The sequence below is a fragment of the Myxocyprinus asiaticus genome, chromosome 28, assembly GCF_019703515.2.
Source record: "Myxocyprinus asiaticus isolate MX2 ecotype Aquarium Trade chromosome 28, UBuf_Myxa_2, whole genome shotgun sequence".
Taxonomy (NCBI): Eukaryota; Metazoa; Chordata; class Actinopteri; order Cypriniformes; family Catostomidae; genus Myxocyprinus; species Myxocyprinus asiaticus.
In genome coordinates, this window is record NC_059371.1 from 12,071,073 (window position 1) to 12,098,417 (window position 27,345).

The following is a 27,345-nucleotide window of genomic DNA, read 5'->3' on the forward strand; positions in this document are numbered from 1 at the left end:
GGAGTGACGAATCACGCTTCTCCATCTGGCAATCTGATGGACGAGTCTGGGTTTGGCGGTTGCCAGGAGAACGGTACTTGTCTGACTGCATTGTGCCAACTGTGAAGTTTGGTGGAGGGGGGATTATGGTGTGGGGTTGTTTTTCAGGAGCTGGGCTTGGCCCCTTAGTTCCAGTGAAAGGAACTCTGAATGCTTCAGCATACCAAGAGATTTTGGACAATTCCATGCTCCCAACATTGTGGGAACAGTTTGGGGATGGCCCCTTCCTGTTCCAACATGACTGCACACCAGTGCACAAAGCAAGGTCCATAAAGACATGGATGAGCGAGTTTGGTGTGGAAGAACTTGACTGGCCTGCACAGAGTCCTGACCTCAACCCGATAGAGCACCTTTGGGATGAATTAGAGCGAAGACTGCGAGCCAGGCCTTCTCGTCCAACATCAGTGTCTGACCTCACAAATGCACTTCTGGAAGAATGGTCAAAAGTTCCCATAAACACACTCCTAAACCTTGTGGAAAGCCTTCCCAGAAGACTTGAAGCTGTTATAGCTGCAAAGGGTGGGCCGATGTCATATTAAACCCTATGGATTAAGAATGGGATGTCACTTAAGTTCATATGCGTCTAAAGGCAGATGAGCGAATACTTTTGGCAATATAGTGTATATGAATTTGTATATACACCGATCAGCCACAACATTAAAACCGCCTGCCTAATATTTTGTAGGTCCCCCTCTTGCCACCAAAACAGCACCAACCCGCATCTCAGAATAGCATTCTGAGATGATATTCTTCTCACCACAATTGTACAGAGTGGTTATCTGAGTTACCGTAGATTTTGTCAGTCTGGCCATTCTCTGTTGACCTCTCCCATCAACAAGGCATTTCCAGGCATTTGTTTTTGGCACCATTCTGAGTAAATTCTAGAGACTGTTGTGTGTGAAAATCCCAGGAGATCAGCAGTTACAGAAATACTCAAACCAGCCCATCTGGCACCAACAATAATTATAATAATAATTTTATTTATTTATCACACGTTATACAGTGAAATTCTTTTTTTTCACATATCCCCACTAAGCTGGGGTCAGAGTGCAGGGTCAGCATAATACGGCGCCCCTGGAGCAGATAGGGTCAAGGGACTTGCTCAAGGGCCCTGCTCAAGGGCCCAACAGTGGCATCTTGGCAGTGCTGGGGCTTGAACCCCCAACCTTCTGATAGATATATATATATATCATGAATATCAGGAAGTTTTATTATGGTCACTCCATCTGACATGAGCAAAGTGTGCCTTTTTATAAAAATGGCAAAATATCTTCATATTTTCTTCATAAGGGTCCTCTCTGTTTTATTGTTTTCTTGTCACATGACAACAGAATGGCATGTCGGTTTCACCACGTGACTTTGATTTGATGGATAAAAGTTTTTCAAATATTAATATTTATAAAAAATAATAAGTTCACTGCACATTTTTTAAAGAAATAATAATATTATTCCAAAATACTACTGTTTCAAGATTTTTTAGCTTTTAATGACACTTTTTACTGTCTCCAGATGGACAGTTACAGCACTTTTTACTGTAAGCCTAAGAAAAAATATGAAAATAACACTGAAACATGTTCATCATAGTAGAGGTGTATTCAAATAATTTGTTTGTGAATTGCATTTGTTATTATATACTGTTATAATATTATACACTACTGTATATTATATACTATTATATACAGTTTTTTGTTCTTTTTTCCCCCCACTAATTAGATCTAGACAAAAATGAGCATCATGTCATTGACCAGAATGGAAGACTATACGGGGGAAGGAGAACAGTAGTCTAACTGCTAAAAGGACAATTTAGACAATTGTACACCTCAAATAACACACATTTTTGTTAATATAAGCACTTTAAAACCTTCCTATAATCTGTGGTAAGATGAAATTCTTTGAACCCTGAAAATGTATTTAATTTTCTACATTTAAGACCTATCTTACTCTTATTACATTTAAAGAATCACAGGCTTGTATTGTTAATAAGTATATCTGGGCCAATGGCAGGTTCATTATGTATGGCAGTGTAAGCAGTGAGGTTTTCAGCACCATAGAGAGCGACACACAGGGCCAGCTTACTGCCACAAACACTGTGCTCAGAGAGTCTCAGCAGCTGCAATAGATAAAACGCTCTGTACAATGAGCATCTAGTACACAGTTCCCTTGCTTCTCTCTTGTGGCTTTTGTGCCCTTAATTAATGTCTTTATCTGCCTTTCATTGCTGTCTGTGTTTGAATCCGTTCCAGGCAAAGTTAAGATAGCGAGACACAGTGTTTCATTATACAATAAACTTGAGGCGAAACATTAATCGAGCAAATCTGATTTTAAGTATTTACTGAAAGTGCCTCCATTTACTATGGTGATAAATAATAGATGCTGTACACAAGAGGCAAACCACCTGATTTCACTTGCTTCAGTTACTCTTGTGCAACAAGCAAGAATGAAAAGATTCTTATACTTTATAAAAGCGTGTTTATAAATGCTAATAAATGAAGATTTGGGTAATTCCTGAGTGTCAGTACTGTGAAAGGTATTGGTACTACAAAACCTGCAGGTGACTTTTCTTTAATAGTTTACTATAGTATTATATCTATTGATAGACCAGTATATAAGTGAGGGCATTTCTAATTATCGGCTGTTAATCATGCTGTCTTGGCCAATCAGGAGTTGTATCAATTCTGAAATCTACCAGCAGCCTTGTCAATAGATAATTAACACTTTCTACTTTCAATTGTGTTAGTGAATTTTGAGCAAATATTGTATAAAATAAGTGTTTGTCTGATTTAAGCAATGTTTTGTGTTTTGAAGTCTGTATATCTGCATTTTAATGGCCATTGTCCACTCTGCTCTAAGTACTTTTATATTTATATTATTTATTAAATATATATAATTATATATTTATAATTTTCTCATTTTTGTTGTGTATACATTTAATTAAAGTAACAATTAAGAATTTTGAACTACATCTGCATTAAATTAGTCTACATTTTTTATTCAACAATCACATAAATGGCTGTGTCTGTGGGTAAAAATCCAATGAGATGTTTTTTCTTACCTCTATAGTTGCTGATATGTGAATCCTGGCTACCTCTACTGTGCACAGCTCATGATCTGATATCAGCACTTTATACAGCAGTACAGTGTAGTCATAAACAACAAAATATTGTTCCTATTTGATTATAGTATAATTTTCAGCTGAAAAGACAGCATTGACAGCTGAAAGATTATTTTGATAAGCCGATCATGAATGTGAGCACCAGAGGTGATTATATGAATATAAATGGATTGTCAATATTAATGGAGATCCCAAAAATGTCTAGTGTTGTCAAGGTTAGCTGCCTCAAAATGTATGAAGCTCTTATGGAATTTCTTCCAAAAGAGTTGACTTTCATTACATCAAATTCAGTGATGTAAGCCAATGGTGAGCAGGATGACCTGAACTTGACCTATGATTGTGACACATAAATCAAAAAATGAAATTGCTTTTGACTTTTTAGTGGATTATGTGAAAGAAAATGTTGAATAGGGGAAAAAAATCATCATCATTTTCTTGTTTTACTATGCAAATGCTTGATGCCAAAGAGTTTTTTTTTTTTTTTTTTGTCTAATCCCTGGGTTGAATGATAGAATACACAATTTAGTTAAGGAAGTAAATGTATTTACTTAAAAACAATTAAATAAATAACTGTTCCTCTTAAATTATTTGAATAAATGGAACATAGTGGTTTGACAGGCCTCCCCAGCAATTTTAATGTTCATAGTATAATGTACAGAAAAATAAGAAATAATTTTGGCACAATACGATGTACTCTATGAAAATAGTTTAATAGGTGTTTTGAATCATTATGTAATATTTGCAACTTAACTAATAAAGTTTTCAGTTCAATTTAATTACTGGTTAATTACCAGAATTTAGCTCAAAAATCTATATTTACTGAGCAAAAGTGGACATGTTGAATGAGCATGCTCAGTAGGAAAGAAATTGCAAAACTCTTTATTGAAGACCTTGATGGTGCAAGCATATCAAGGTCATGGGTTTGATTCCTAGGAAACACATACCAGTACTGATAAAATGTGTACTTTGAATGTTAGTTGTTTTGGATAAATGTGTCTGTCAAATGCATAAATGCACAGTAATCATTACACTGCTCTTCCTACTCCAAAATCTGTTTGAGCCCATTTAATAGTATTTTCACCAATACTCTCAAAATCAATTTAATAAGCCAACTACAAATTTTAGATGCAACCAGTCTCAATTTATTTGGAGAGACCTTTATTTTGAAACAGAACTAAAATTTACTCTGAACTACTATTCGTCGCTTTCGCACATGAGATATTATAGTTCCTCTTAGCTGTTTAGTGGGACTTTAGATGGTCTTTTCTGCTCCTGCCCTGGGGTAGGTACTTCTTTGGAAGAAGAGGGACTGTGAGAGGTGCTGCAACCTGTAATTGGTCAAACACGTTTGACACAAAGCAATGAGAAACGTGAGGAGTCGGCAGCCACCATGAGTAAACAAACTTGTAGTCGCTAGCCTGCTACTCAGAGGATTGCACTAATTTTCCAATTCTCTTTACAGAAAGAAGATAAAACCAACAAAGTATCCAAAGAGTATTGCCTGTTTCACATATTATGTGTGTGTGTGAGGGATGAGCAGCGCTGCTGCATGACTTCACATCTGTACTGTGACTAGAAGAAAATAAAGTGATTTCTGGAATACTACACTGAATTTTAGTTGGGATACATAAATAATAAGATGTTAATCGAGAGTGGGTAATAGAAATCTATTATAAACACGAACAAGCAGATGTTCCAGAAAAACAAAACGAGTCCAAATACAGTGTGATACGATCACTAATCAGTGGATACGTTGCATAGATCTTAAAATAATCTTGGAGAAAATGTGTTGCTATACCTCAGATATCTTTTTGTCAACCTCGGGGACGTTCTCTGGTTACAAAGCGGACTAATCACAGCTGTTGTGGTCTGTGTTAATGCAACGCATAGTTACATTTTTGGAGAGGTTCACATCAGGCTATCGAGCTACTCATAGCCTATGGCATAGGTTCAGTGCACAAGTATAAATAGGCCTTTAAGAGTTAATAAGGGGAAAGTATGTGGGGACTGTATGTGGGAAAGGGGTTAATAGTTTGGTTACAGAAGACCCAAGGTTTCTCCATTAACAAGGAACAATTAATGTAAGCATGGAAGGCAGTATTTTCAGGCCATGATGAAATGAAATTCTTTAGGCTATAGATGAAATTACTGCAATTACTGAATTAGATGACGTCACACCGCAGGAAGCCGTGCTTCCGGGTTCTTTCGAGCAGCAGATTTTAATGGTGGAATTAGGCAGCGCTGCAGTTTTAATAATCTTTTAAGCTTTACAGAATGTAATAATGTCTTTTAATGTTAATAAAAGTTATTATAAATGGTTTATCTATGGTTTACAGTGAAGAAATTATGTGGGTTCTTTTCTGAAATCAGCAAAACATGTTTAAACTTGGTTCAATGAGCCTGTATGATTATGTCAGACATGTAACAGGTTGATAAATACACATCCTCACATGTTTAACACACTTCTAAAGCCTAAGAAATGTGATATATAAAATAAAAACTACCACTAGACATGCAATATGTGTCTTTACTGCTTAAATTATTAACCCACATACAATAAATAATAATATTCTTACTTCAATATGATCATATTCCATATCAAAACTTAACAACAGCTGTTTTCGGGGGCCTGGGTAACTCAGCGAGTATTGACACTGACTACCACACTTCGCGAGTTCGAATCCATGGTGTGCTGAGTGACTCCAGCCAGGTCTCCTAAGCAACCAAATTGGCCCGGTTGCTAGGGAGGGTAGAGTCACAATGGGTAACCTCCTCGTGGTCGTGATTAGTGGTTCTTGCTCTCAATGGGGCGCGTGGTAAGTTGTGCGTGGATCGCGGAGAGTAGCATGAGCCTCCACATGCTGTGAGTCTCCGCAGTGCCATGCACAACGAGCCACGTGATAAGATGCGCGGATTGATGGTCTCAGAAGCGGAGGCAACTGAGACTTGTCCTCCGCCACCCGGATTGAGGTGAGTAAACCACGCCACCACAAGGACCTACTAAGTAGTGGGAATTGGGCATTCCAAATTGGGAGAAAAGGGGATAAAAAAAATAAAAAATCAAAAACCCAGCTGTTTTGATTGAACAATATTATTTACTGCATTCAAAATAAATGCAAAGACATCATTTTAGCTGTATGACATTATTTTTATTCATTTATCCTTTCACAAACAGTAGTCCATGCACTTTGGTGGTGGAGATGGGATCTGTTCCTCCTGTTATATTGTATATGGTTTTTCAATGATTTCTTTTTTATTATTAGGATGAATCTCAATTGCCTCTGCGTCTGAGACCTTCAATCTATGCATCTTATCATGTGGCTTGTTGAGTGCGTTACCGAGGAGACCTAGTGCATGTGGAGGCTTCACACTATTCTCCGTGGCATCCATGCACAACTAACCACGTGCCCCACCGAGAGTGAGAACCACATTATAGCGACCATGAGGAGGTTAACCCAATGTGCAACCGGGCCAATTGGTTGCTTAGGAAGCCTGACTGGAGTCACTCAGCACGCCCTGGATTCGAACTTGCGACTCCAGGTGTGCTAGTCAGCGTCTTTACTTGCTGAGCTACCCAGGCCCCTATTTGGCCTCATATCTTTCACAGTGACAACACTTTGAGAATTAAAAAAAGCAGTTTGCAATCAGAGTTTACGTAATTTCTTTGTAAAAAAGTTAATATCAAACAACAGCTGCTGCGGGTCAGTTGGGTCTAATAGAGCAGACATGATAACAATGACAGTGAACTGTGAATTATCATCATTTATGTCACATTTTTACTGATGCAATAATCTGGTGGAAATTTAAAGAAGCCTCACTCTCCAGTAATCTGTGGGAAATGGTTTGTTCCAACCCCACAAACAGCAATTTTTGGGCAATTTCAGGGCAATTTGAGCGAAGTGCACATACACAGCAGTTCTTTTCTGGGCTACCAAAAGAACCCGGAAGGGGCGGGGTGGAAAATTTGTTTGTAAACAGTAATTTCATCAATATTAGGGATAGTTATTTGAACCAGCTTTATAATACAGAGAGAAATGAAAAATCTAAACTGCACACACCATTGCTTCCTGGTCAAAGAACAATGTCCACAGACTCATACCCACATGCATCGCTTGGTACTTTCAGCTCGCTGAACTGGTCAGAGCTTCTCATCCATTCTATCACAGAGAGACTGCATCATTACAGCTTGATCTTCTAAGTCACAGTCCCTGAGTAATTCCAAAGCCTTGATGTCATAGAAAATGCAGAGGTCTGTTTGATGTCAGGAGCCGGTGCCAGTTAGTTAATAAACTGAAGACTGAAGCTACAGTTGCTCTACCCAAAGAACACTGGCCAAAGCTTTGAGCTGTCTCAAGTCTACTTCGAACATTGTCAGAGACTTGTTATTTAGTGCATTCCACTTTTAGCATCTTGAGGAGGCTACACTGCAGGCAATTGTCTTCTGACAGATGGCTGCACAGTTGTAGAGCCGGGGGGTAAACTATGGGGTTTCTTTAGTCGGAGGACACTGAGTGTTCATTTCTCACATTATGCTACCTGCTGTCAATACCGATTTTGGACAACTTATAGATAGGCACTGATGAGATGATAATGTGGGTTGTTTATGATACAGTACAATGAGACTGTTTTTTGTTGTTGTTTTTTTCCCCCCTTTTTCTCCCCAATTTAGAATGCCCAATACCCAATGCACTCTAAGTCCTTGTGGTGGCATAGTGACTAGCCTCAATCCGGGTGGCGTAGAATGAAGCTCAGTTGCCTCCACGTCTGAGACCATCAACCCTTATCAAGTGGCTTGTTGAGCACGTTTACGCAGAGACATAGCGAGTGCGGAGGCTTCACACCATCCACCGCGGCATCCATGCATAACTCACCACGCGCCCCACCGAGAGCGAACCACATTATAGCGACCACAAGGAGGTTACCCCATGTGACTCTACCCTCCCTAGCAACTGGTCCAATTTGGTTACTTAGGAGACCTGGCTGGAGTCACTCAGCACGCCCTGAACTCCAGGGGTGGTAGACAGCGTCAATACTTGCTGAGCTACCCAGGCCCCCAGTACAATGAGATTGTTTAGATAAATTAAAGACGCACTCAGTAAGATTTTAGCCGGCTCTTATTCGTCTTAAAGTGCTGCCGCTTCACACTGAATATCTTCTGTTTTGTTACCGCCTTGTGCTTGCGCTTGCCGTTTGATGTCGTGCGGTTTATCCATGATCTGTGCCGTGAGAGCTGCAGGTCATAGCGGTTTGTTTCATGACTTCACTTTTCTAAGCGGTGAGATCAAAGGCAATAGACAAATGTATATATTTATATAAATGTACATGATGACTTCACTTTAAGGATGTCAAAAGTGATGTCAAATGTACTGGTTCTTCTGAAAAAAAAAGAAAGAAAAAAATACATCTATCAATCTATCTCTCTATCTATCTATCTCTCTCTCTCTCTCTCTCTCTCTCTCTCTCTCTCTCTCTCTCTCTATATATATATATATATACTTTTGACATCCTTAAAGTGAAGTCATCCACAAGTTCATCTTCAAAATTCCTGGATGTCAAAAGTACTGGTTCTTCCGAAGAACTTCTTCAGTACCAAGTCGATTCCAAAATAAAAAAAATAAAATAAAAAAAATGTAACAATGCTAGTTATACGAGTTACCCTGAGTATCAGTAATAGTATCAATTTGGTACGCCAGTGGCCAAATCACAAATCCTGCTGAAGGGGCGCTTAGCTAAAGAAAGACTGTTTTTACCGTTTTATTGGTTAAATTGGGTCTGTTTAGTAGATCCAATGCATATTTTACTACCTTGCTATTTATACTCATAGCTTGTGACACTCTTTGTCATATAATATTGTTTCTTTCTCTTTGATCTATTACTGTATAAGCATGACAAACTCCAACTCCAAGTTGATTTCAGTCGGTTGGTCTCTGCATTACTTCACTCTTATTCATCCCTACATGTTATGGTAATGTTAGTCTGGGCAGCGTTTCCCAAAAGCATCATAAGCCAGTGGTGCCAGTGGTCTCTACGATCAACTCAAGCTTGCAGTGCTTTTGGGAAATGCAGCCCTGTTTTGGTTGACAGCAGGGTTATTATAGTTTTGGATTTTGAATTTAGTTTTTATATTTTATATTTGAATTTAATTTTATAGTCATGTTGTCATTCCAGTTTAGTTTAGTTTTCATTAGTTTTCACAGTTTGTCTGTTAGTTTTATTTTAGTTTTAGTTTTCTCAGTTCTTTCTAGCTTTAGTTTAGTTAGTTTTTGTTTTAGGATTTTATGGCTGCCAAAACAAAAGCGTTTACTTGATTTGAAATCATTTAAATATGTTTAATGTCATTAAATTTCTGAGGGTGGTCTTGTGTTAATTGTAAATGTTTCAAATTTTATAATATACTGTGTATTACAAACTAAAACTAAAATGAGTTCAATTTTATTTTATTTAGTCAGTGACTATTTAGCAAAGACGGCCACTTCTATTAAAATGAATGGGAGAAATTGGAACTCCCAACAGTCAATGGATGTAGAAAGGAAGTCCCGCCTTACAGGCAAAAAAGACAATCACCTTTTAGATACAGACATCATCTGTCAATCAATTAGAGAACGGGCATGCACATTAGCTAAACAAGATGGGAAAATTGCTTTTTTTTGGTGGGGGGGGTTAATCTGAGGTAAAGAAACACAATTTATGATACCTATTGTCAGATTTGATTGCTAATTTTAAATATCTTTTTTTGATCATAATCTTGACCAACCTTTTTGGAGATTTCGGTCTTTCCCCATTCAAGTAGATAGGAGCTGCACTTTTATGCTGCTTGTTTACATAGATATATAACTGCCCAGCCTGCCAGAGAGTGTTCCAAAGATGGTCGCCGAGTGAACTGACTTGCTAAAATGACTTTGAGTTAGTTTGGAGTCATGAAAAAGTATTTCAGTTTAGTTTCAGTTTTTTCCAATTATGTCGATTTTTTATTTCATTTTATTATTTTAGTTTTCATTAAAGATAATAACACAGGTTAGCAGAAGGGTTAGGTGGGTAAGAGGGTTACAGTTTGAGTCATGGTAGTCTCGTGTATGCAGACTTTTGACTAGTGTCATAAAGTCTAGTGCTCTTTGGAGCTTATTCTGACCAAGAACATGCCCATTTATACTGAAAGAGGTTTTTTGACAAACATAAAGCCACCAAAAATTTTTGTTTAATTCTGCGGTTTAAGAGCAGATTGATCTGAAATAGTTGATTCCACTATAATAGACCGGTGTAGAAAAAAAGGTGTGGAATACACAGCAGTTTTTTCCACTAAAAATGAGTAGAAATTTGTGTAAACTTTAGAAGTTCTGCAATTCCAAAAGTAATATGCACTGGTTATATGTTTACATACATGCACAGTTATAATCGAGCAACAGCATATTTTTGCGGTTTCATTGGTCTCTCCGTGCATACATCCACGCTTACTAAATCCACATTGTGCATCAACGCTGTCTTTCGGAGCACACACACAACGCCAAGGCCAAAAGAGGTCTGATAAACGTGTATAGAAGAAGCCTTTATTTTGTCACACATTATACATTTGCACATATACAGTGAAATTCTTTTTTTCACATATCCCCGCTAAGCTGGGGTCAGAGTAAAAGACATGCTGGATTAAGACGAGCTACAATCACATTAGTTCTGTTAGTCCAACTTCAGAAAACGTTTTACTGTTTCAAACTGTTACGATTTCAAAATGTGTTGGACTAAAACAAGTTCAAGTCCAACTGAAATTGGACTTTTAAAGTGCATGCAAATAAACTGAAAGAATTTACTCACAAAAGAAGTTGAATTATACTTAATTAACTCTGGTTGTGGATCTGTAGTTTACTATAATGCCTCAAACGAAACTTTCAAAACCTTTTAAAGATTTGCTGACATTAACCTGACTCTTCCTCGAAAGCACAAGCATTCATTGTAGCAACCTGATACCTTGTTGTATCAAGGAGAACTGGTAAACACCTGTGCAAACTGACTCCCAGAAGTTGCCTGAAGCCAGCTAATCAGATTAGATTTTGCCAGATTGAGAAAGTGTTTTCCAGTTTTGTGTGCAATAAGCATCAGACGGTCAGTGAACAGACTGTGGGTGGTCCATTGACCTGAGGCTGAGACTTGGTTTTCCTTGGACCTTCAAAGGTCAGTTTTTCTTGGCAGGCAGAAAAACGAAAAGCAAAAATAAATGCAGTGTAACCAGTGCTTATCTCTCACTTAAATTATATACCATAAAACAATGGACATTTCTGCAGCAGCCTCAGACAGAGAGTAGTCCTGAACACAGATCAGAGACCTGATGCCCTTAATTAAGAAGACACAACACAAAACTGCTCTCTGATCTGTGTTTAGGGCTACTTTCTATGAGAATTTGCATTAGAAAGATCTACCGATTTACTCTGGCTATAAAAGAAAGCAAAACTGGTCTCAGATCAGCCCTAAAGCATGAAATACCACCAGCACCTCATAGTGCTGAGCCCTGTTGTCCTGACCACATATAATGAAGGCCAGCTTCATCATAGCTGCCACGATTGCATCTTCAGTCTGCAGGCATTGATGAATTGAATAATATTCTCAATCTCTCACTTTCATCTCTGGGGTGACATTACAATAACAAGCTAGGATCTGCTGCACACAAATGGGTGCCTGTTTATAAGAGGCCAGCCCCTTCAAGACTCAATTTTAAAATAAGCCTCTTAGGACAGACAGCTAGAAACTCCATTACAGTTACATACAGCACATTTATTTACAACTTTATTAAATAAAGCTTCCATCAGATACAGTATGACAAACCTGAATATCAACATGAAAGGCTTTGTCTGATATAAAAGGCATAAAGCTGTAGATGAATGAAGTACCAGGGGCTGAAAACAAAATATTTTAAAAGCATTATGGACCAAAAATGTTCTTATGTTTTGACATAAGAAATCATGGGTTGACATCGGACTGTTTTTTTTTATTTATTAATTTTTTCATTACACTCTGGAATGCTTGATTTTAATTGGTCAAATATTTTTTTGTTGTTGTTATGAATGACTGCTGAACTGTATAATTGACTGTTATGGCAACTGACTTCCTAGATAGTTGTGCTAGTTAGTTTCGTGTTTCTCATATCGGGGGCCTGGGTAGCTCAGTGGTAAAATACGCTGGCTACCAACCCTGGAGTTCGCTAGTTCGCTAGTTTGAATCCCAGGGCATGCTGAGTGACTCCAGCCAGGTCTCCTAAGCAACCAAATTGGCCCGGTTGCTAGGGAGGGTAGAGTCACATGGGGTAACCTCCTCGTGGTTGCTATAATGTGGTTCGTTCTCAGTGGGGCGCATGGTGAGTTGAGCATGGATGCCACAGTGGATGGCGTGAAGACTCCACATGCGCTATGTCTCTGTAGCAACGCGCTCAAAAAGCCACGTGATAAGATGTGTGTGTTGACTGTCTCAGACATGGAGGCAACTGAGGTTCATCCTCTGCCACCCGGATTGAGGCGAATCACTATGCAACCACAAGGACTTAAAAGCACACTGGGGTATTGGGCATTCCAAACTGGGTGAAAAAAGGGGAAAAATCCAAAAAAAAAAAAAAATATCACTCTGTGGACTCTTTCTTCACACATAATTAAATGATCTAAACTCAAACCAATATTTCAAGTCCATTTATTTATTTATTTGGTAAATAGTCTTGTAGAAAGTGGGATTATGTAGTTATGTAGGGATTATGAGTCAGCTGGTCATTATATCCACTTCTTGTTGGGGTCCTAATTACCCTGTTTTATTTTTGTCACAAAGAGTGTACATTATACATTACATAGTTCATTCATCATTTGTATATGTTGGTAATTCTTTTATACAAAGTTCAGTCTAAATTGCAGGTAACATTAATAAACATTATATAATGCTTATCATTAATAGTCAATGTACCATCAAATATGAATAGATGGGTAACAGTTTCTAACAACTTGAATGTATATTATCTAATGATATGTTAAGCATTGTAGTTAAATAAGTGATAATCTACAGTGAGCAGCGCAATATCGAAAATAAACCCCGACGGGTGGTCAGACCAAGACATGGAGCAGAGGGGTCTTGTTTCACCCTTTGCATCTACCAAATAAATAAATACATGGACAGAAAATAATGATTTGACTTGAAATTACATTTTTTTTTTTAGAAGACAGAGTCCTCAGACTCAGAGTCTCCAGAAACAGCAGAGTTCCACCTCCGGTTTACAGTTCTATTGGTGCTTATATTGTGATAATGACCATCTGACTCCTCATTATCTCACTTATTACACTACTACTGGCCAAATAAATAAATAAATGGACATGAAATATAGATCTGAGTTGAAATTATTTTATTATTTTTACTTGTAGAGATTGCTGAGTGACAGGAGATGTAAGAAAGATGACTCGCAAAATACCTGGAAGATATACTGCTGGATAATGCGATTGACCAATCAGAATTGAGTATTACAGAGTGCCATGTAATAAATAATAACAATGTTTGTTAATGTTACTAATGAAAGTTATTTCTAAAGTCTTTCCAAATTGCACTTAAAGCTGAAGAGTGTAATTTCTGCGGCACTAGCGCAACCGATTTGCAAAAATAAACATTGTTTTCGAACAGCCTTCTGAATACCTTGACTGCCATTGATTGAACAAACAGATAGTCCCACCCCCAAGTCACGCCATTGGTTGAGCCAGTGTTGCTGTTTCGGGCTGGATGGGTCGCTCAAAACAAACAGAAAAATTTTCATAGCACCACAGAGACACAGTGTTTACAGTTTTCGAGAAAATTAACCAGTGAATGATTTACCTATAGTTGTCTCTGCATATGAATCTGGGATAGGAGAAAGTATTTTACCACAGAAAAGTAGATTTGCTAACATATCTAAAAGCAATCCATGTCAATGTACAATGTAAATTTGGATTTTTTTATTTCTCCCAGTCTCTCCCTGGGTCTGTTAATCACACAGACATTTACCACTTTAAAATAATGTTTTATGTGTTTTTATGAGCTGTTTTATGAGCTGACAGAGATAAAAAAAAAAAACTTTGAGAAAAAGCATGTGAACTTCTACAAGAGCGTCTTAAATCAAAACAGGCAAGACTACTTAACAATCTCTATTTTATTTATTTATTTTCGTTTTTCATCAATGGGGGTTTCTTTACCTTTACTGTGTATCAAACTGCATTTCTGTAGCTCATTTGGCAGAGCAGGGTGTTAGCAATGACCATGGGTTTGATTGCAAGGAACTGATAAAATGAATAGCTTGAATACGCTGTAATCTGAAAAAAGACACTGAAAAAGTGTCTGCCAAATGTTATCGTAATGTACACTACATAACTATAAAATATTGTTTTTACAGTGAAATCATAAAATGAGTCAAAGACAGTATCAGTATCAAGATTACTACAAAAGTCAAAATGGGTGTGTTCTGTTCTACAATGTTGTAATGTATTGTATTCATAGACACTGTATGTGTGTTGTAGACAGCCATACAGAGAGGCCTTGAGTCTTCTGTCAGGATTTGGGATGTATTGGTAATGTGGACATCTCTGGCACAAAGCCAGCATGCAGCGCTATGTGCTGACTGGCGTTCTGTACATAAAATGCTGTGCTTTGCTCTTCTGTCACTTACTTCATGAATAACTTCACATGTATTCATTAAAATATTGTCAGATGTGTTCAGTGCGGGATTGTATTGCACTACAACCCATTTTTTTACAATTCACTAGGTTTCATAACTACACTGTAAAAAGTGGTAACTTACAGTGTCTACCTTAAGGAGCTATTTATACCTGATCTACCCCTGAAAAGTTGTTTTGCAGGTGTAACCTAATGTGTTCAGGTTGATTCAGTGATGTTAAGTTATATTTTTGATTTGAATAAAACCAGTTATTTTTGTTGCCACATGAAGCACATTAGGTAAACTTTTTAGTGTATGCTTTTTAGTAGTATGCATTGTCCTCTGCGCTTACTGCTATTACAGCTGTGTGATAATATCATGTATTATAAATGTAAATTTTTACTCCTTTTTCAATGCCAACAGACTGTAAAGTGCAACACCAGCTAATCTAGACCTAGTGCATCATACATTCCAGCATTGAAAAAAAGGGTAGTATGCTTGATATTATGTGCTATAAAAGGATTAGTCCTGATTAGCAGCAGAGATTACACAGCTGTGTAATAATATCATATACAGTATTTAAAAAAAATACATTTGTGTTCCTGTTTAAAAGCCAACAGGCTATATAGTGTGAGACCAAACCAAAATCTAGCCCCATATAAAATACCTCCCCGCACTGAAGGAAGGCTAGTATGCTTGATTTTATATGTTATGAAAGACTGGGCCCTGATTGGCTGCTTTGGGTCTTCTGCAAGCGCTTCTGTATAGCAACAGACCCCCATTTCCCCCTCCCCTCTGCACACCCCTCCCTGTATCCCCCACCATCCCTTCGTTCCTAAGACAGTGGCAGACAGCCCCTCGTACCGTGCTCAAATATTGCCTCCGAGGGGGCTTTGCTCTGCTGCTACTGCATCTGGAAGAGCAGTAACCATAGTAACAGCTAGGCGCTGACCCTGGCTCTGCTGTTTTTCAGGCTTGACCTGGATTTGTTTCTGCCGGTTACTTGGGCAGAGACACTCAGTCGATTGACCTGCTTCTCTTCTCGTATTTGGTCAACGATCAGAGGAGCTCCATACATGCAGTGCAGTGTAGCGCCTCTGGCTTTGTGACGGCACTCACCTGCTGCCCCTGCCCACACTGCACTATTTCAGTAGCAGAGTGTTTTGCCGAGTGTTGACTCATTTGCTCTATGAATGGAGCTTTTCCTGTGTGTGAATATTTAAAAGGATCAGGTCTAGCCTGCTAAAGGATATGATGCTGTTCTGGGTGTTGTATTAGTCTTTGTATGTTAAAACAAAAATTGTTCTTTGATGACTCCTGACTTATTCAGAGCTACATTAATGTGTGTACATGTAAGTAGACATATTTGGAGTTCTGCCCCACCTCTTTTGTACTCCTCAAATATAAATCGTGTAAAAAAATTAAAACAAATCAAACTGCTTAATTACCAAAAATGTATAGGGTCATTGGTGACCCATGATAAGTAATAGTGTTGCAATATATATTTGCGCTTCCTTAAATGATATTTTTATGATTATTTCATATCTATATAAATTTACTATCACAGAACATATACAGTATTTCTTTGTTTATTACAAGACAAATGAGTAGTATATTCATACAAATAATTATTAAATCATATTGACTTTCTGTGCAATAATGGTTAATTATCAGTAACCCATATGCAGGTATGCATATACTGTATATTTTACATGCTATTTGTTTCTTAAGGTGGCGCTGTTTTTTCAGTGATTGACTTGATTACGATTTAACATTACTATTTAATGAAGGAACAACATGGAAATAAAATATAGCATGTACATCACATGAACTGTATGATATGACTATGGACATTTTGGTGTACTACTGACATTCTTTATGTTATATGTCTAGTTAGACTTAATAAGAGCCAGAAAATACAAACAGTTTGTAAAGCTTATGTGTTATATGTAGCTCAGTATGTTTTTGACAGCCAGTTGTGTCTCATAAAATTTAATCTGGAAAGTAATAAAATCCCATTCTATCATTTGTTGCATCATCTCTTTAATATATGAAAAATTAAACATCCAAATAACAGAAGATATACTATTCTGTTATTACTGATTGCCTGATAAAGTTTGTAATAATGTTTGGCAAAACACCATGCATTAAAGAATTAAATCAATACAAATATGGTCTTACCAACAATTTTCTGAGCGTCTTTCTCTATATACTGAAGCTCTGAGAGTTACTTGCATAGTATTTATATAAAGACCTCATTAAATGGTCTGACGAACACAATTTTCTGTCCTGTGTTAGCTCATTTCCTATTGAAAAAGAAAGTTGGGGTGGGATTTATATAAAAGTGCTTGTCCTTTACTCACATAGGTAATTGTTTACATCACAGCCTGGTGAAACCTTGATTTTAGGCATGCTATTGCTAGTCTAAGGCAGGTGGTATTAAAGAGAGCGACATTCTCATTCTAGAGAAGATTTTATCAGACAAAAATGTGTATTTGCCCCCTGTGAACAAGGCGAGTCATCAGCATTTTAGGTTCATTTTTCTGGATGAGAAATAGTGTCCTAGAAGTTCCTGTCCTGATATACAGTAGTTAGTCTTGCATAGCTAGACCTTTGACTTGGCAAAAATGGCAAATGTCTGGACTGTATTGCAGCTTTAATTGGCCAAGAAGCACCACTTTTTAACTGACACAGCGATTAATAAAAGTCGTTTTTTTTTTTTTTTCAATACTTGCCATTTATCTGGGATAAATTATACCATCATAAAATACCAGTATGGAAAATAATTAATTTAAAGAATGGCTCTGCAGTTTCCAAATTAGATAGCACAGAAAACAGACAAATAGTGGAAAATGTAGAGTCTACACGGCATTCAAAACCTCAGTACAATACAATAAAGTTCTGCTCTTGGATGTCCACTTAACTTGTTTCCAGGCAGACTAATAAAAAAGTCCTGTCTGCTTTTACTCATGGAAGTTCCATCAAACTAGCCAATCAGATCAGAGCTACTTGGATCGAGAAAGTGTTTTCAAGTTTTGTGTGCAATATGCATCAGGTGGTTAGCTGTCCACGGGCGTGCCATCTGAGGTTGAGACTAGGAAGTACGGTGATGCCCTCAAAGATAACAGAAATAGACTTCAAACCAAAAAAACTCCACATTTGATTTTATGGTGTCTTCTTTCTCATGACTCAATGGGTTAATTACTCTGTCACCATCCTTTCCATAATCTGCTCTGTAGTTTTAAATATAACCCCAGTTCCAAAAAAGTTGGGACAGTATGAATGCTAATAAAAACAAAAAAGTAGTGATTTGTAAATTGCTATATTGAAAGCACTATATTATGTTTTTGTTTTATATTATGTTTTTCCTTGTGAATTTCCTTGTTTTTTGTTAATGTACAGTAATTTCAAATCAAATGATTGCGACACGTTCCAAAAAAGTTGAGACGGGCAATTTAAGACTAATAACAATTTGACGAGTTAAAATAACAAGGCGATGTGAAACAGGAGGTGTTTAACAGGTGAGGCAATCGTGTCATTGTATATAAGGAGCCTCCAAAAAAAGCCTAGTTCTTCAAGAGCTAGGATCATATGAGACTTGTCAATTTGCCAACAGATGCTTCAGCAAATAATCCAGCACTTTGAGAACAATGTTCCCCAAAGACAAATTGGAAGGATTTTGGGCATTTCACCCTCTACAGTGCACAATATAGTTAAAAGATTCAAATAATCTGGTCAAATCTCGGTGCGTAAAGGGCAAGACAAAAACCACTTCTGAGTGCGCATGATCTCTGATCGCTCAGACGTCACTGTCTTAAAAAACGTCATTCATCTGTAATGGATATCATGAACATGGGCTTAGAGATTACTTTAGTAAACCTTTATCAGTCAACACCACTCGCTGCTGCATCCATAGATGCAAGTTAAGACTTTACTATGCAAAGCAGAAGCCCTACATCAACACTGTCCAGAAGCACTGCCAACTTCTCTGGTCTCAGTCTCATCTTAGATGGAAAGTAGGACAGTTGAACCGTGTTTTTTGGTCTGAAGAGTCCACAACCATCGTGTTCTCCAGGCCAAAAGGACCATCCAAGCTGTTATCAACATCAGGTCCAAAAGCCAGTGTCTGTATGGGTCAAGGGTGTGTCAGTGCCCATGGCTCTGTGAGAGCACCATTAATGCAGACAAATATGTAAACATTTTGGAGCAACTTATACTGCCTAGATTTACCTGTCTGCAGTCCTGACCTGATAATGTACACCATACGGCAACGAAGACCCCGTACAATTGTGCAGCTGAAGACCTGCATAATGGATGAATGGTGGAAAATTCCTAAACTTTCTAAACTTAACAAACTTGTGTCTTCAGTGCCTAAATGCTTAATAAGTGTTATTAGAAGAAATGGTGATGTTTCACAGTGGTAAACACTTGACTGTCCCAACTCTTTTGAGTGTGTTGCAATCATCTGATTTTAAATTACTGTACATTTTCAAAAAACAATGAAATTCACTAGGTAAAACATCATATAATGTGTAGTTGTAGTGCTTATAATATAGCAAGGGGGGGTATCATTTACAAATCTCTCCTTTTTGTTTTTATTAGCATTTTTCTTACTGTCCCAACTTTTTCAGAATTGGGGTTGTAAGTAGAATGGGCTTAAAGGGATAGTTCACCCCAAATTGTTATAATTTACTCACTGTCATTATTTTTCCAAAACAGCACAATATTCTTCCGTCCATGGAACACCAAAGGAGTGACAGTCTCAATCACCAATTCACTTTTACTGTATGGAAGATGCAATATAAATAAATGGTGACTGAGACCAACATACTGCCTAATATCTTCTTTTGTGTTCCACAGAAGTAACAAAATCATATGGTGAACTATTCCGTTAAGCTAAATAAATGCACAAAAATATTTCATGATATCTGTTGTTGCAAACATATTAGGTGCTTATTTCTAATTGAAGCAGTCAGTTGCAGTCTCTTGAGCCTATGCTGCAAGAGTCTATAAATGCACTAAATAAATATAATTTTTCAGTACTGTGTGCATGTAAGTCGGCCTGTTGGATGTCACTGATGCTGACAGTCTCTGTATGTTTTGTGTGTTACAGATGTGATGGAGCAGCAGAAGGTGCTGCGCTCCAGCTGTTTGGTGAGTGGAGTCCACACCCCTCCCATCCGTCGCCACAGCAAGCTGGCCACGCTGGGGCGCATTTTCAGGCCATGGAAATGGAGGAAAAAGAAAAACGAAAAGCTGAAGCAGAGCTCTACAGGTGAGACAAGCATTTTTTTTTGTTATTCTCATATTACAGAGGATGTGGTAGTGTTAGTTATACCGATGAATGTATATGTGAGAATATTCTGTGGAAAGTGGAGTAATTTGAAGTAAAATGGAGTATAATGAGAGGATTAATAAGTTTCATTTATATTGCACTTTTCTAGAAGGTCATTTGCATACATACAAAGCAATGCATAATAAATGCAATTGATAACATAAAGATTTGTGAATCGCAGTTGTTTTTGCATCTCTCTTACTGAGTGAGAGAAGGCAGGCAATAATACAAAGGTGAAGAAACGCAGTCTTTACAAGACTATATAATAAATAACTTACACTGTGTTGAAAGAATGAGGTGTCAAAATCATGTCAATGTTCATTGTGAAATCACTTGAGTAGCTCTTCATCAATATCTATTGAGAGATCAAACTATATCTATAGAGAGATAAGAGCTTTGGAACCAGTTAACAAGACATCTATTTTATCTGTATTGAGCTTGAGGAAATTCAAATGTAAATTACAGATGCAGGCAGATGAGTAAGGAGTAATGTATAGTTAACTGGTCGTCTTGGGGTTCTGAATTGCCCTTTCATGGTTTATTTTGTTTTAATGATGTCTATCTGTACATTATCTCACTCAGTACATGGACACTTACCAAATAAATAAATAAATAGACATTACATTTTTATTTTAATTGATATTATTTTATTATACAGTATGACAAAAAAGAGACAGTTGAGTGATATGAAAGACATTCCTACAAACACAGCTGTAGTATGTAGGAAATTGGTTGCCTGGGACAATGTTCAATTGTACTGTTTAGTGGGCATTAAAAAATGTTGTGATAGACCAATCAGAATCACGTATTTCAGAGAATGAGGGTGGACAATATTTGTCCAAGAGGAAGCATGTACATTACAATGAGAAAAGGACCAAGGACTGATCCCTGGGGGACACCCAGCTAACAGGAGAGATGGAGAATTTGTGTGTCAGAAAAGAACAAACTGCTGTTTGTCAGTGAAGAAGTGAATCAGAAAAGAGTTTCCAGTGGCACTGATACCAATGGTTAAACAGGGAAGCAAAAAATAAGTAAAGCCAGTCATAATCAATTGCACGCCTAAGGACCAAAAGGAGGGGTAGAATATTAAGCACTCCTGAGTCAGTAGAAAGGAGGAGGTTGTTAATGACCCTGAGGAGAGTTGTCTCAGTGCTATGCTAAGAACAATATTCTGACTGGAAAGGCTCATAGAGATCATTAGAAAAAGTGTAAATCTAGATGAAAGGCAACAACGCATTTTAAGGATTTTGCTTCTAAAAGGCAGTTTTATGATAGGACTGTAATTATTTAACACAGATGGACCTAGACAAGGTTTCTTGAGGATTCAGTCGACAGCACTGTTAGTTTAGATGGAACAGTGCCACAGGCAAGAGATCTGTTAATTAAGTGAGAAATGGATGCAATGTTAACAGATAACTTTAGAAACAGTTTGGTTATATAAAGAGATAATCTCATCATGCAGTAGAGGTTAACAGAGGAAGTGATGTTAGATGCTCAAATGGCAGCAGAGAAGGAGGGAGGATTGCTAGCCCTGGTAGACTTCAGTTAGTTTTTAGCTTGTGATGAAAAACAGAAGCAAGGCCAACACCCCTGGGTTTTAACTTGCAGGGGACATTTAGTTTGCCATGTAACTGGATTCAAGTGGAGAGAGCATTTTAACCTCTTAAATCCAGTGTGGCGTGAGATTGGAGTGTCACCATAATGTGTCCATGTGGCTTGTTTTTCATTATTTGGTACTTATTTGATGGAAGTTTAAGTATTTTTGTGATTTTAGAAATATTTGCATTCATAAGCCGTTTTAATGCTCAATAAAACACCTGAATATTTGCTTGAAGTTTTGGGAAACCTGGATAAAAAAAAGGTCACCAACATTCCAAATGCTGTTTTTTTTTTTTTTTTACCTCACTTATCTGCGTCCTGTGATATATTATGATATATGATTTATAAAAAGAAAAATAACAAAAAGGTACTTGAATCCTTGTTTTCCAGCAGTGTCTTTAACTAAGAGTCCCAAAATTGCCCCAAATCTATTTTGTTCTATAAAAAATGAATCCATGCAATAAACCCAACTTTTTATTTTCTTAGAGTTCTAAGCCAATATTTTCTGTTTGGTGGTTATCCTTTAAAAATTGCCTTCAAGGTATAAGAGGTTAAAGGAATATTTCAGATTAAATTTAAGATGTATTGATAGCATCAGTGACATGTCAATAACCACAGAAAATAATTTCAGCTTGTCCCCAATTTGTAAAAACAAACATGTTAACACAAACTGCACAACGGGAGTCTAGGAAATTGTTGCATGTTGTACACTTAACTTGTATGTAACCGAGTTAGATATTGTAGTTTTAGGTTCCAGGTTATTTTATGCAATGTTTCAGGAAGCAAAAACATATCCAGGTTTTCATCTGTGATTTTGTCAAAAAACAAGTCTCTAATCAGCAAACTTTCAGAAGAATTTATTAGAGCACAATTATTGTGTAATAATACACAGTTCTTTACTATCTCACATCAGTATTCATCCACAATTTATTCCCGGATTTGAAGTGGATGCTGCATGATAATGAAGGCCTGCCCTGTGAGTCCAGACAGAGGGAATCACAAATGCAGAGGAGTGATGTAGCAGATGCAAAGGATGTAACAAAGGCGGCAAACTCTTGACTTGCAGGGGTCATAGCTGAGAATAACAGGCCACGTAATGTGCCAGAGCAGAAAAACAATTAATAAACTGTCATATATCGATCAATGTAACCAGGGACCAGAGGTTTACAATCTGCAAAATGTATAGACATTCACTTATGGCAACCTCATGGAGAACTAAAATAACATTCCTTAATCACCAAGTCACAAAATCACAAAGTTACAAACACCTACCCACATCACACTAGTCGGAAGATGGCACAGATGGAGCCAAGTGAGTGTGTGTGAATGAAAGTGGTTGTTCTTATAAATGTTGATGAATATATGTGAAGTGAGTAATCTGATAAATTCTTTGAAGGATGAGAACACTGTCCTTTTCCAGTTTGATAAGGTTAACTTTTAAAGCAATTTTTATTTTTGAAGGATTTTAAACATTCTAGCTGAAAAATCAACAAGTCAGATGTAGGAAAAAGATACTAACTAACTGAAGAGGAGGCTCATTAAAAAATTTAAGTATCAAATTGCAAAGAAGAAAATGTGTAAATCTCACTCTATATGAATAAAATGACCTTGGTTAATCTAACTCTATATGAAGAGTAATGACCTTGGATTAACCACCTTCGGCCACCTTCATCATACAAGGTTATATAATTGAACATAGAACATTCTATCAGATAAATAATGCATTTAAGTGTTAATAAGTTGCATTGTGCCATCTCAAGCTAAATTAATGAACTTGGGACATAATTATGCTTTCAGAAAGGTAACAGGGTTGAAAGGAACAGACATTACAATCATTCTGCTCAAGGTTGTGAAACATTCTTGTTGGAAAAATGATGTAATGCTAATTTCTATATTTCTATAAATATCTACTTTTCAATTATTAATTTTGTACTAAAAATAATAAATGAAAAGAAAATTTTTACTTCTACATGTCAATATATATACACTACCAGTCAAATGTTTTGAAACACTTGACTGAAATGTTTCACATGATCTTAAAAATCTTTTGATCTGAAGGCGTATGCTTAAATGTTTGAAATTAGTTTTGTAGACAAAAATATAATTGTGCCACCATATTAATTTATTTCATTATAAAACTACAATTTAATAAAAAAAAAGTTTTTGAAATGGATGACTTGGACCGAATAATTAAGAAACGCAGCCAATAAGTGCCCAACATAGATGGGAACTCCTTCAATACTGTTTCAAAAGCATCCCAGTGTGATTCCTCAAGAAGTTGGTTGAGAAAATGTCAAGAGTACATGTCTGCCAAATTTAGGCAAAGTGTGACTACTTTGAAAATGCTAAAATATAACACAGTTTTGATTTATTTTGGATTTTTTAGTCACAACATAATTCCCATATTTCCATTTCTATTATTCCATAGTTCTGATGACTTTACTATTATTCTAAAATGTGAAATAAATAAAATAAAGAAAGAATGAGTAAGTGACCTTAAACTTTTGAACGGTAGTGTATATATATATATATATAAGCTCAGCAAAAAAAGAAACGTCTCTTTTTCAAAAAAAAGATCATTTTGTAAAAATTCAAATAACTTTACAGATCTTTATTGTAAAGGGTTTAAACAATGCTTTCCATGCTTGTTCAATGAACCATAAACAGTTAATGAACATGCACCTGTGGAATGGTCTATAAGACACTAACAGCTTACAGATGGTAGGCAAATAAGGTCACAGTTATAAAAACTTAGGACACTAAAGAGACCTTTCTACTGACTCTGAAAAACACCAAAAGAAAAATGCCCAGGGTCCCTGCTCATCTGCGTGAACGTGCCTTAGGCATGCTGCATGGAGGCATGAGGACTGTAGATGTGGCCAGGTCAATAAATTGCAATGTCCATACTATGAGATGTCTAAGACAGCACTACAGGGAGACAGGAAGGACAGCTGATCGTCCTTGCAGTGGTAGACCACGTGTAGCAACACCTGCACAGGATCGGTACATCCGAATATCACACCTGCGGGACAGGTACAGGATGGCAACAACAACTGCCCGAGTTACACCAGGAATGCACAATCCCTCCATCAGTGCTCAGACTGTCTACAATAGGCTGAGAGAGGCTGGACTGAGGGCTTGTAGGCCTGTTGTAAGGCAGGTCCTTACCAGACATCACCGGCAACAACGTCGCCTATGGGCACAAACCAACCTTCACTGGACCAGACAGGACTGGCAAAAAGTGCTCTTCACTGATGGGGTGATGGTTGGACTCACATTTATCGTCGAAGGAATGAGCATTACACCGAGGCCTGTACTCTGGAGCGGGATCGATTTGGAGGTGGAGGGTCCGTCATGGTGTGGGGCGGTCTGTCACAGCATCATCGGACTGAGCTTGTTGTCATTGCAGGTAATCTCAACACTGCGTTACAGGGAAGACATCCTCCTCCCTCATGTGGTACCCTTCCTGCAGGCTCATCCTGACATGACCCTCCAGCATGACAGTGCCACCAGCTATACTGCTCGTTCTGTGCAAGACAGGAATGTCAGTGTTCTGCCATGGCTATTCCCCCCAGAAATGTCTGGGAACTTGCAAGTGGCTTGGTGGAAGAGTGGGGTAACATCTCACAGCAAAAACTGGCAAATCTGGTGCAGTCCATGAGGAGGAGATGCACTTGAAGTACTTAATGCAGCTGGTGGCCACACCAGATACTGACTGTTACTTTTGATTTTGGCCCCCCCTTTGTTCAGGGACACATTATTCCATTTCTTGTTAATTTTGCTGAAAATAAAAGCAGTTGAAAGTGAGAGGACGTGAGTTTATGTGTATGTATGTATATATATATATATATATATATATATATATATATATATATACAGTGGCCCCAAAAAGTATTTGGATGCTTAAGCTGGACTTAAAAATGCATGAATTCCTTTACATTTGAGTGTTTTAGTTTTTAGTTTGCAATTCCTTCTTTCGCAGAACTTTTTGACAAAGTCTGGGCATAGAATCAATAAGTTCCTGTAAAAGCTGTGGTGAAAGTTTACTCCAGGTTTCAGCCACCAAAGCTTTCAGTTCATCCACACTAGAACATCAACGATCACACTAGATCACACTATTCACGAAGCCAACATTTGTTTAGGTTTTTTTTTTTTTAATCCTTTAACCAAGACAAAAACATTCAAACACTAACTCCTCCTAGAGCTTTCAAGCTACATCTCAGCACAAACCTTCAGACTGTTTTGGAATAGTGTGCTATATCTTTCCTAACTGAGTGGACTTATAGTTTTCAAACAGCGGACAATCAAATATCGGAAAAATTCTATAGACTTATATTGACGGAATGTCCAAATGGGCCAGCGGAATGCTCGTTAATTTAACTCCAGCTTTAAAAAAATTCAAATGTAAACAAACCCACAAAAGGCATTTAATCTGCTTAAAGTCGCTCTCTCTCTGTCTGTCTGTCTATCTATCTATGACAGTTTATCTGACTGTCAGACTTTCATTCTATCTAGCCAGATGGCTGTTTGTCTTACTGTAATGTCTGTATAACCATCAAACTTCAAACGTTTCAAACTAGTTTTATTTGTCAAGCCAATATCAAATTTGGAAACACAGGGCTGGGGACATGTATTCAGACCCAGAGATAAAAATAAAATCTTGGTGGATTTTTGTCTACAGTATATTAATACATTATTAATTAAAAGTTTAAAGCTTTTGTGAGACTAGTGGCAGAAATTACACACTTTAGCTTTAAATCAGCTATTCATTGCATTGTATGTAGATGTGGCCTTGGCCTGTGGACTTCACTCTCCAGACCTGAGCTCTTCCATCCAAGGCATCTCAGATGCAGAAATCCGGCTGCCTGGCTGTCAGGGGCCCATACTTAGCATCAGTAGCATGGAGTACCTCAGCTCAGAGCAAGACAATCTCCCAACAGGTGAGTGATTTCAGTAACACAGGTGTGGATTTCTTCATAATTACACGCTTTTTAACATTTGAAACTTTTCTTCATCCTTGACATACCCAGTACACAGCAAGCCTTGAAATGTGTTCTCAATAGTTGAAACAATTTCTACCATTTTTCCTGTCAGTGGTAGATTCAGTACAGGACAGCGAGACAACAGACGAGCCAAATTCAAATGAGGAAGAAGAGGAAGAGGAGGCAGTTCCATGTGTGAATGAAAATGAGGATTTTGAGGAAGATGCAGAGGACAGAGAGGAAGATGAGGAAGATGAGCCGCAGGAACAGTCTCCTCCAAGCAGTCATTGCAATCTCGTCTCTCAGCTTAGCACTGAGGAAGGTGTGTTCTTTTTTGCACAATGGCAATCAAACAAAAGATTCCTGAGAGTATACTTGAATGTGACTGCATTTGCTTGTCTTTGCAGACCCGGGTAAAGTCATCGTCACAACTGTGCCTCAGTCAAATTCTTTTCTTGCAAAAGAACTGCCTAGAGTCCCTGAAGGCCCCACTCCTGTGGCTTTAAGAGGGCCTTTTAGTAATAATGTGGGTTCACCACATATAGGAGGCATACATCCTCCGCTGCCCCCAAGCTGTATAATAGAGGAACTGCACCGAGCCCTGGCAACAAAGCTCAGACAAGATAGGTGGGGATGTTAA

The 27,345-nt window shown here is 37.6% G+C and overlaps 1 protein-coding gene across 1 annotated transcript in view; it reads left to right on the forward strand.

The window, feature by feature from the left end:
- The window catches only part of LOC127419273 (phosphatase and actin regulator 3-like), a 50,010-nt gene that overhangs the window by 9,556 nt on the left and 13,109 nt on the right, over positions 1-27,345 (forward strand). The window contains exons 2-5 of the mRNA XM_051660546.1: positions 19,903-20,064; positions 26,508-26,663; positions 26,818-27,027; positions 27,113-27,332. Coding sequence (XP_051516506.1) covers positions 19,903-20,064; positions 26,508-26,663; positions 26,818-27,027; positions 27,113-27,332 — 748 coding nt within the window. The remainder of the gene's footprint in view (positions 1-19,902; positions 20,065-26,507; positions 26,664-26,817; positions 27,028-27,112; positions 27,333-27,345) is intronic.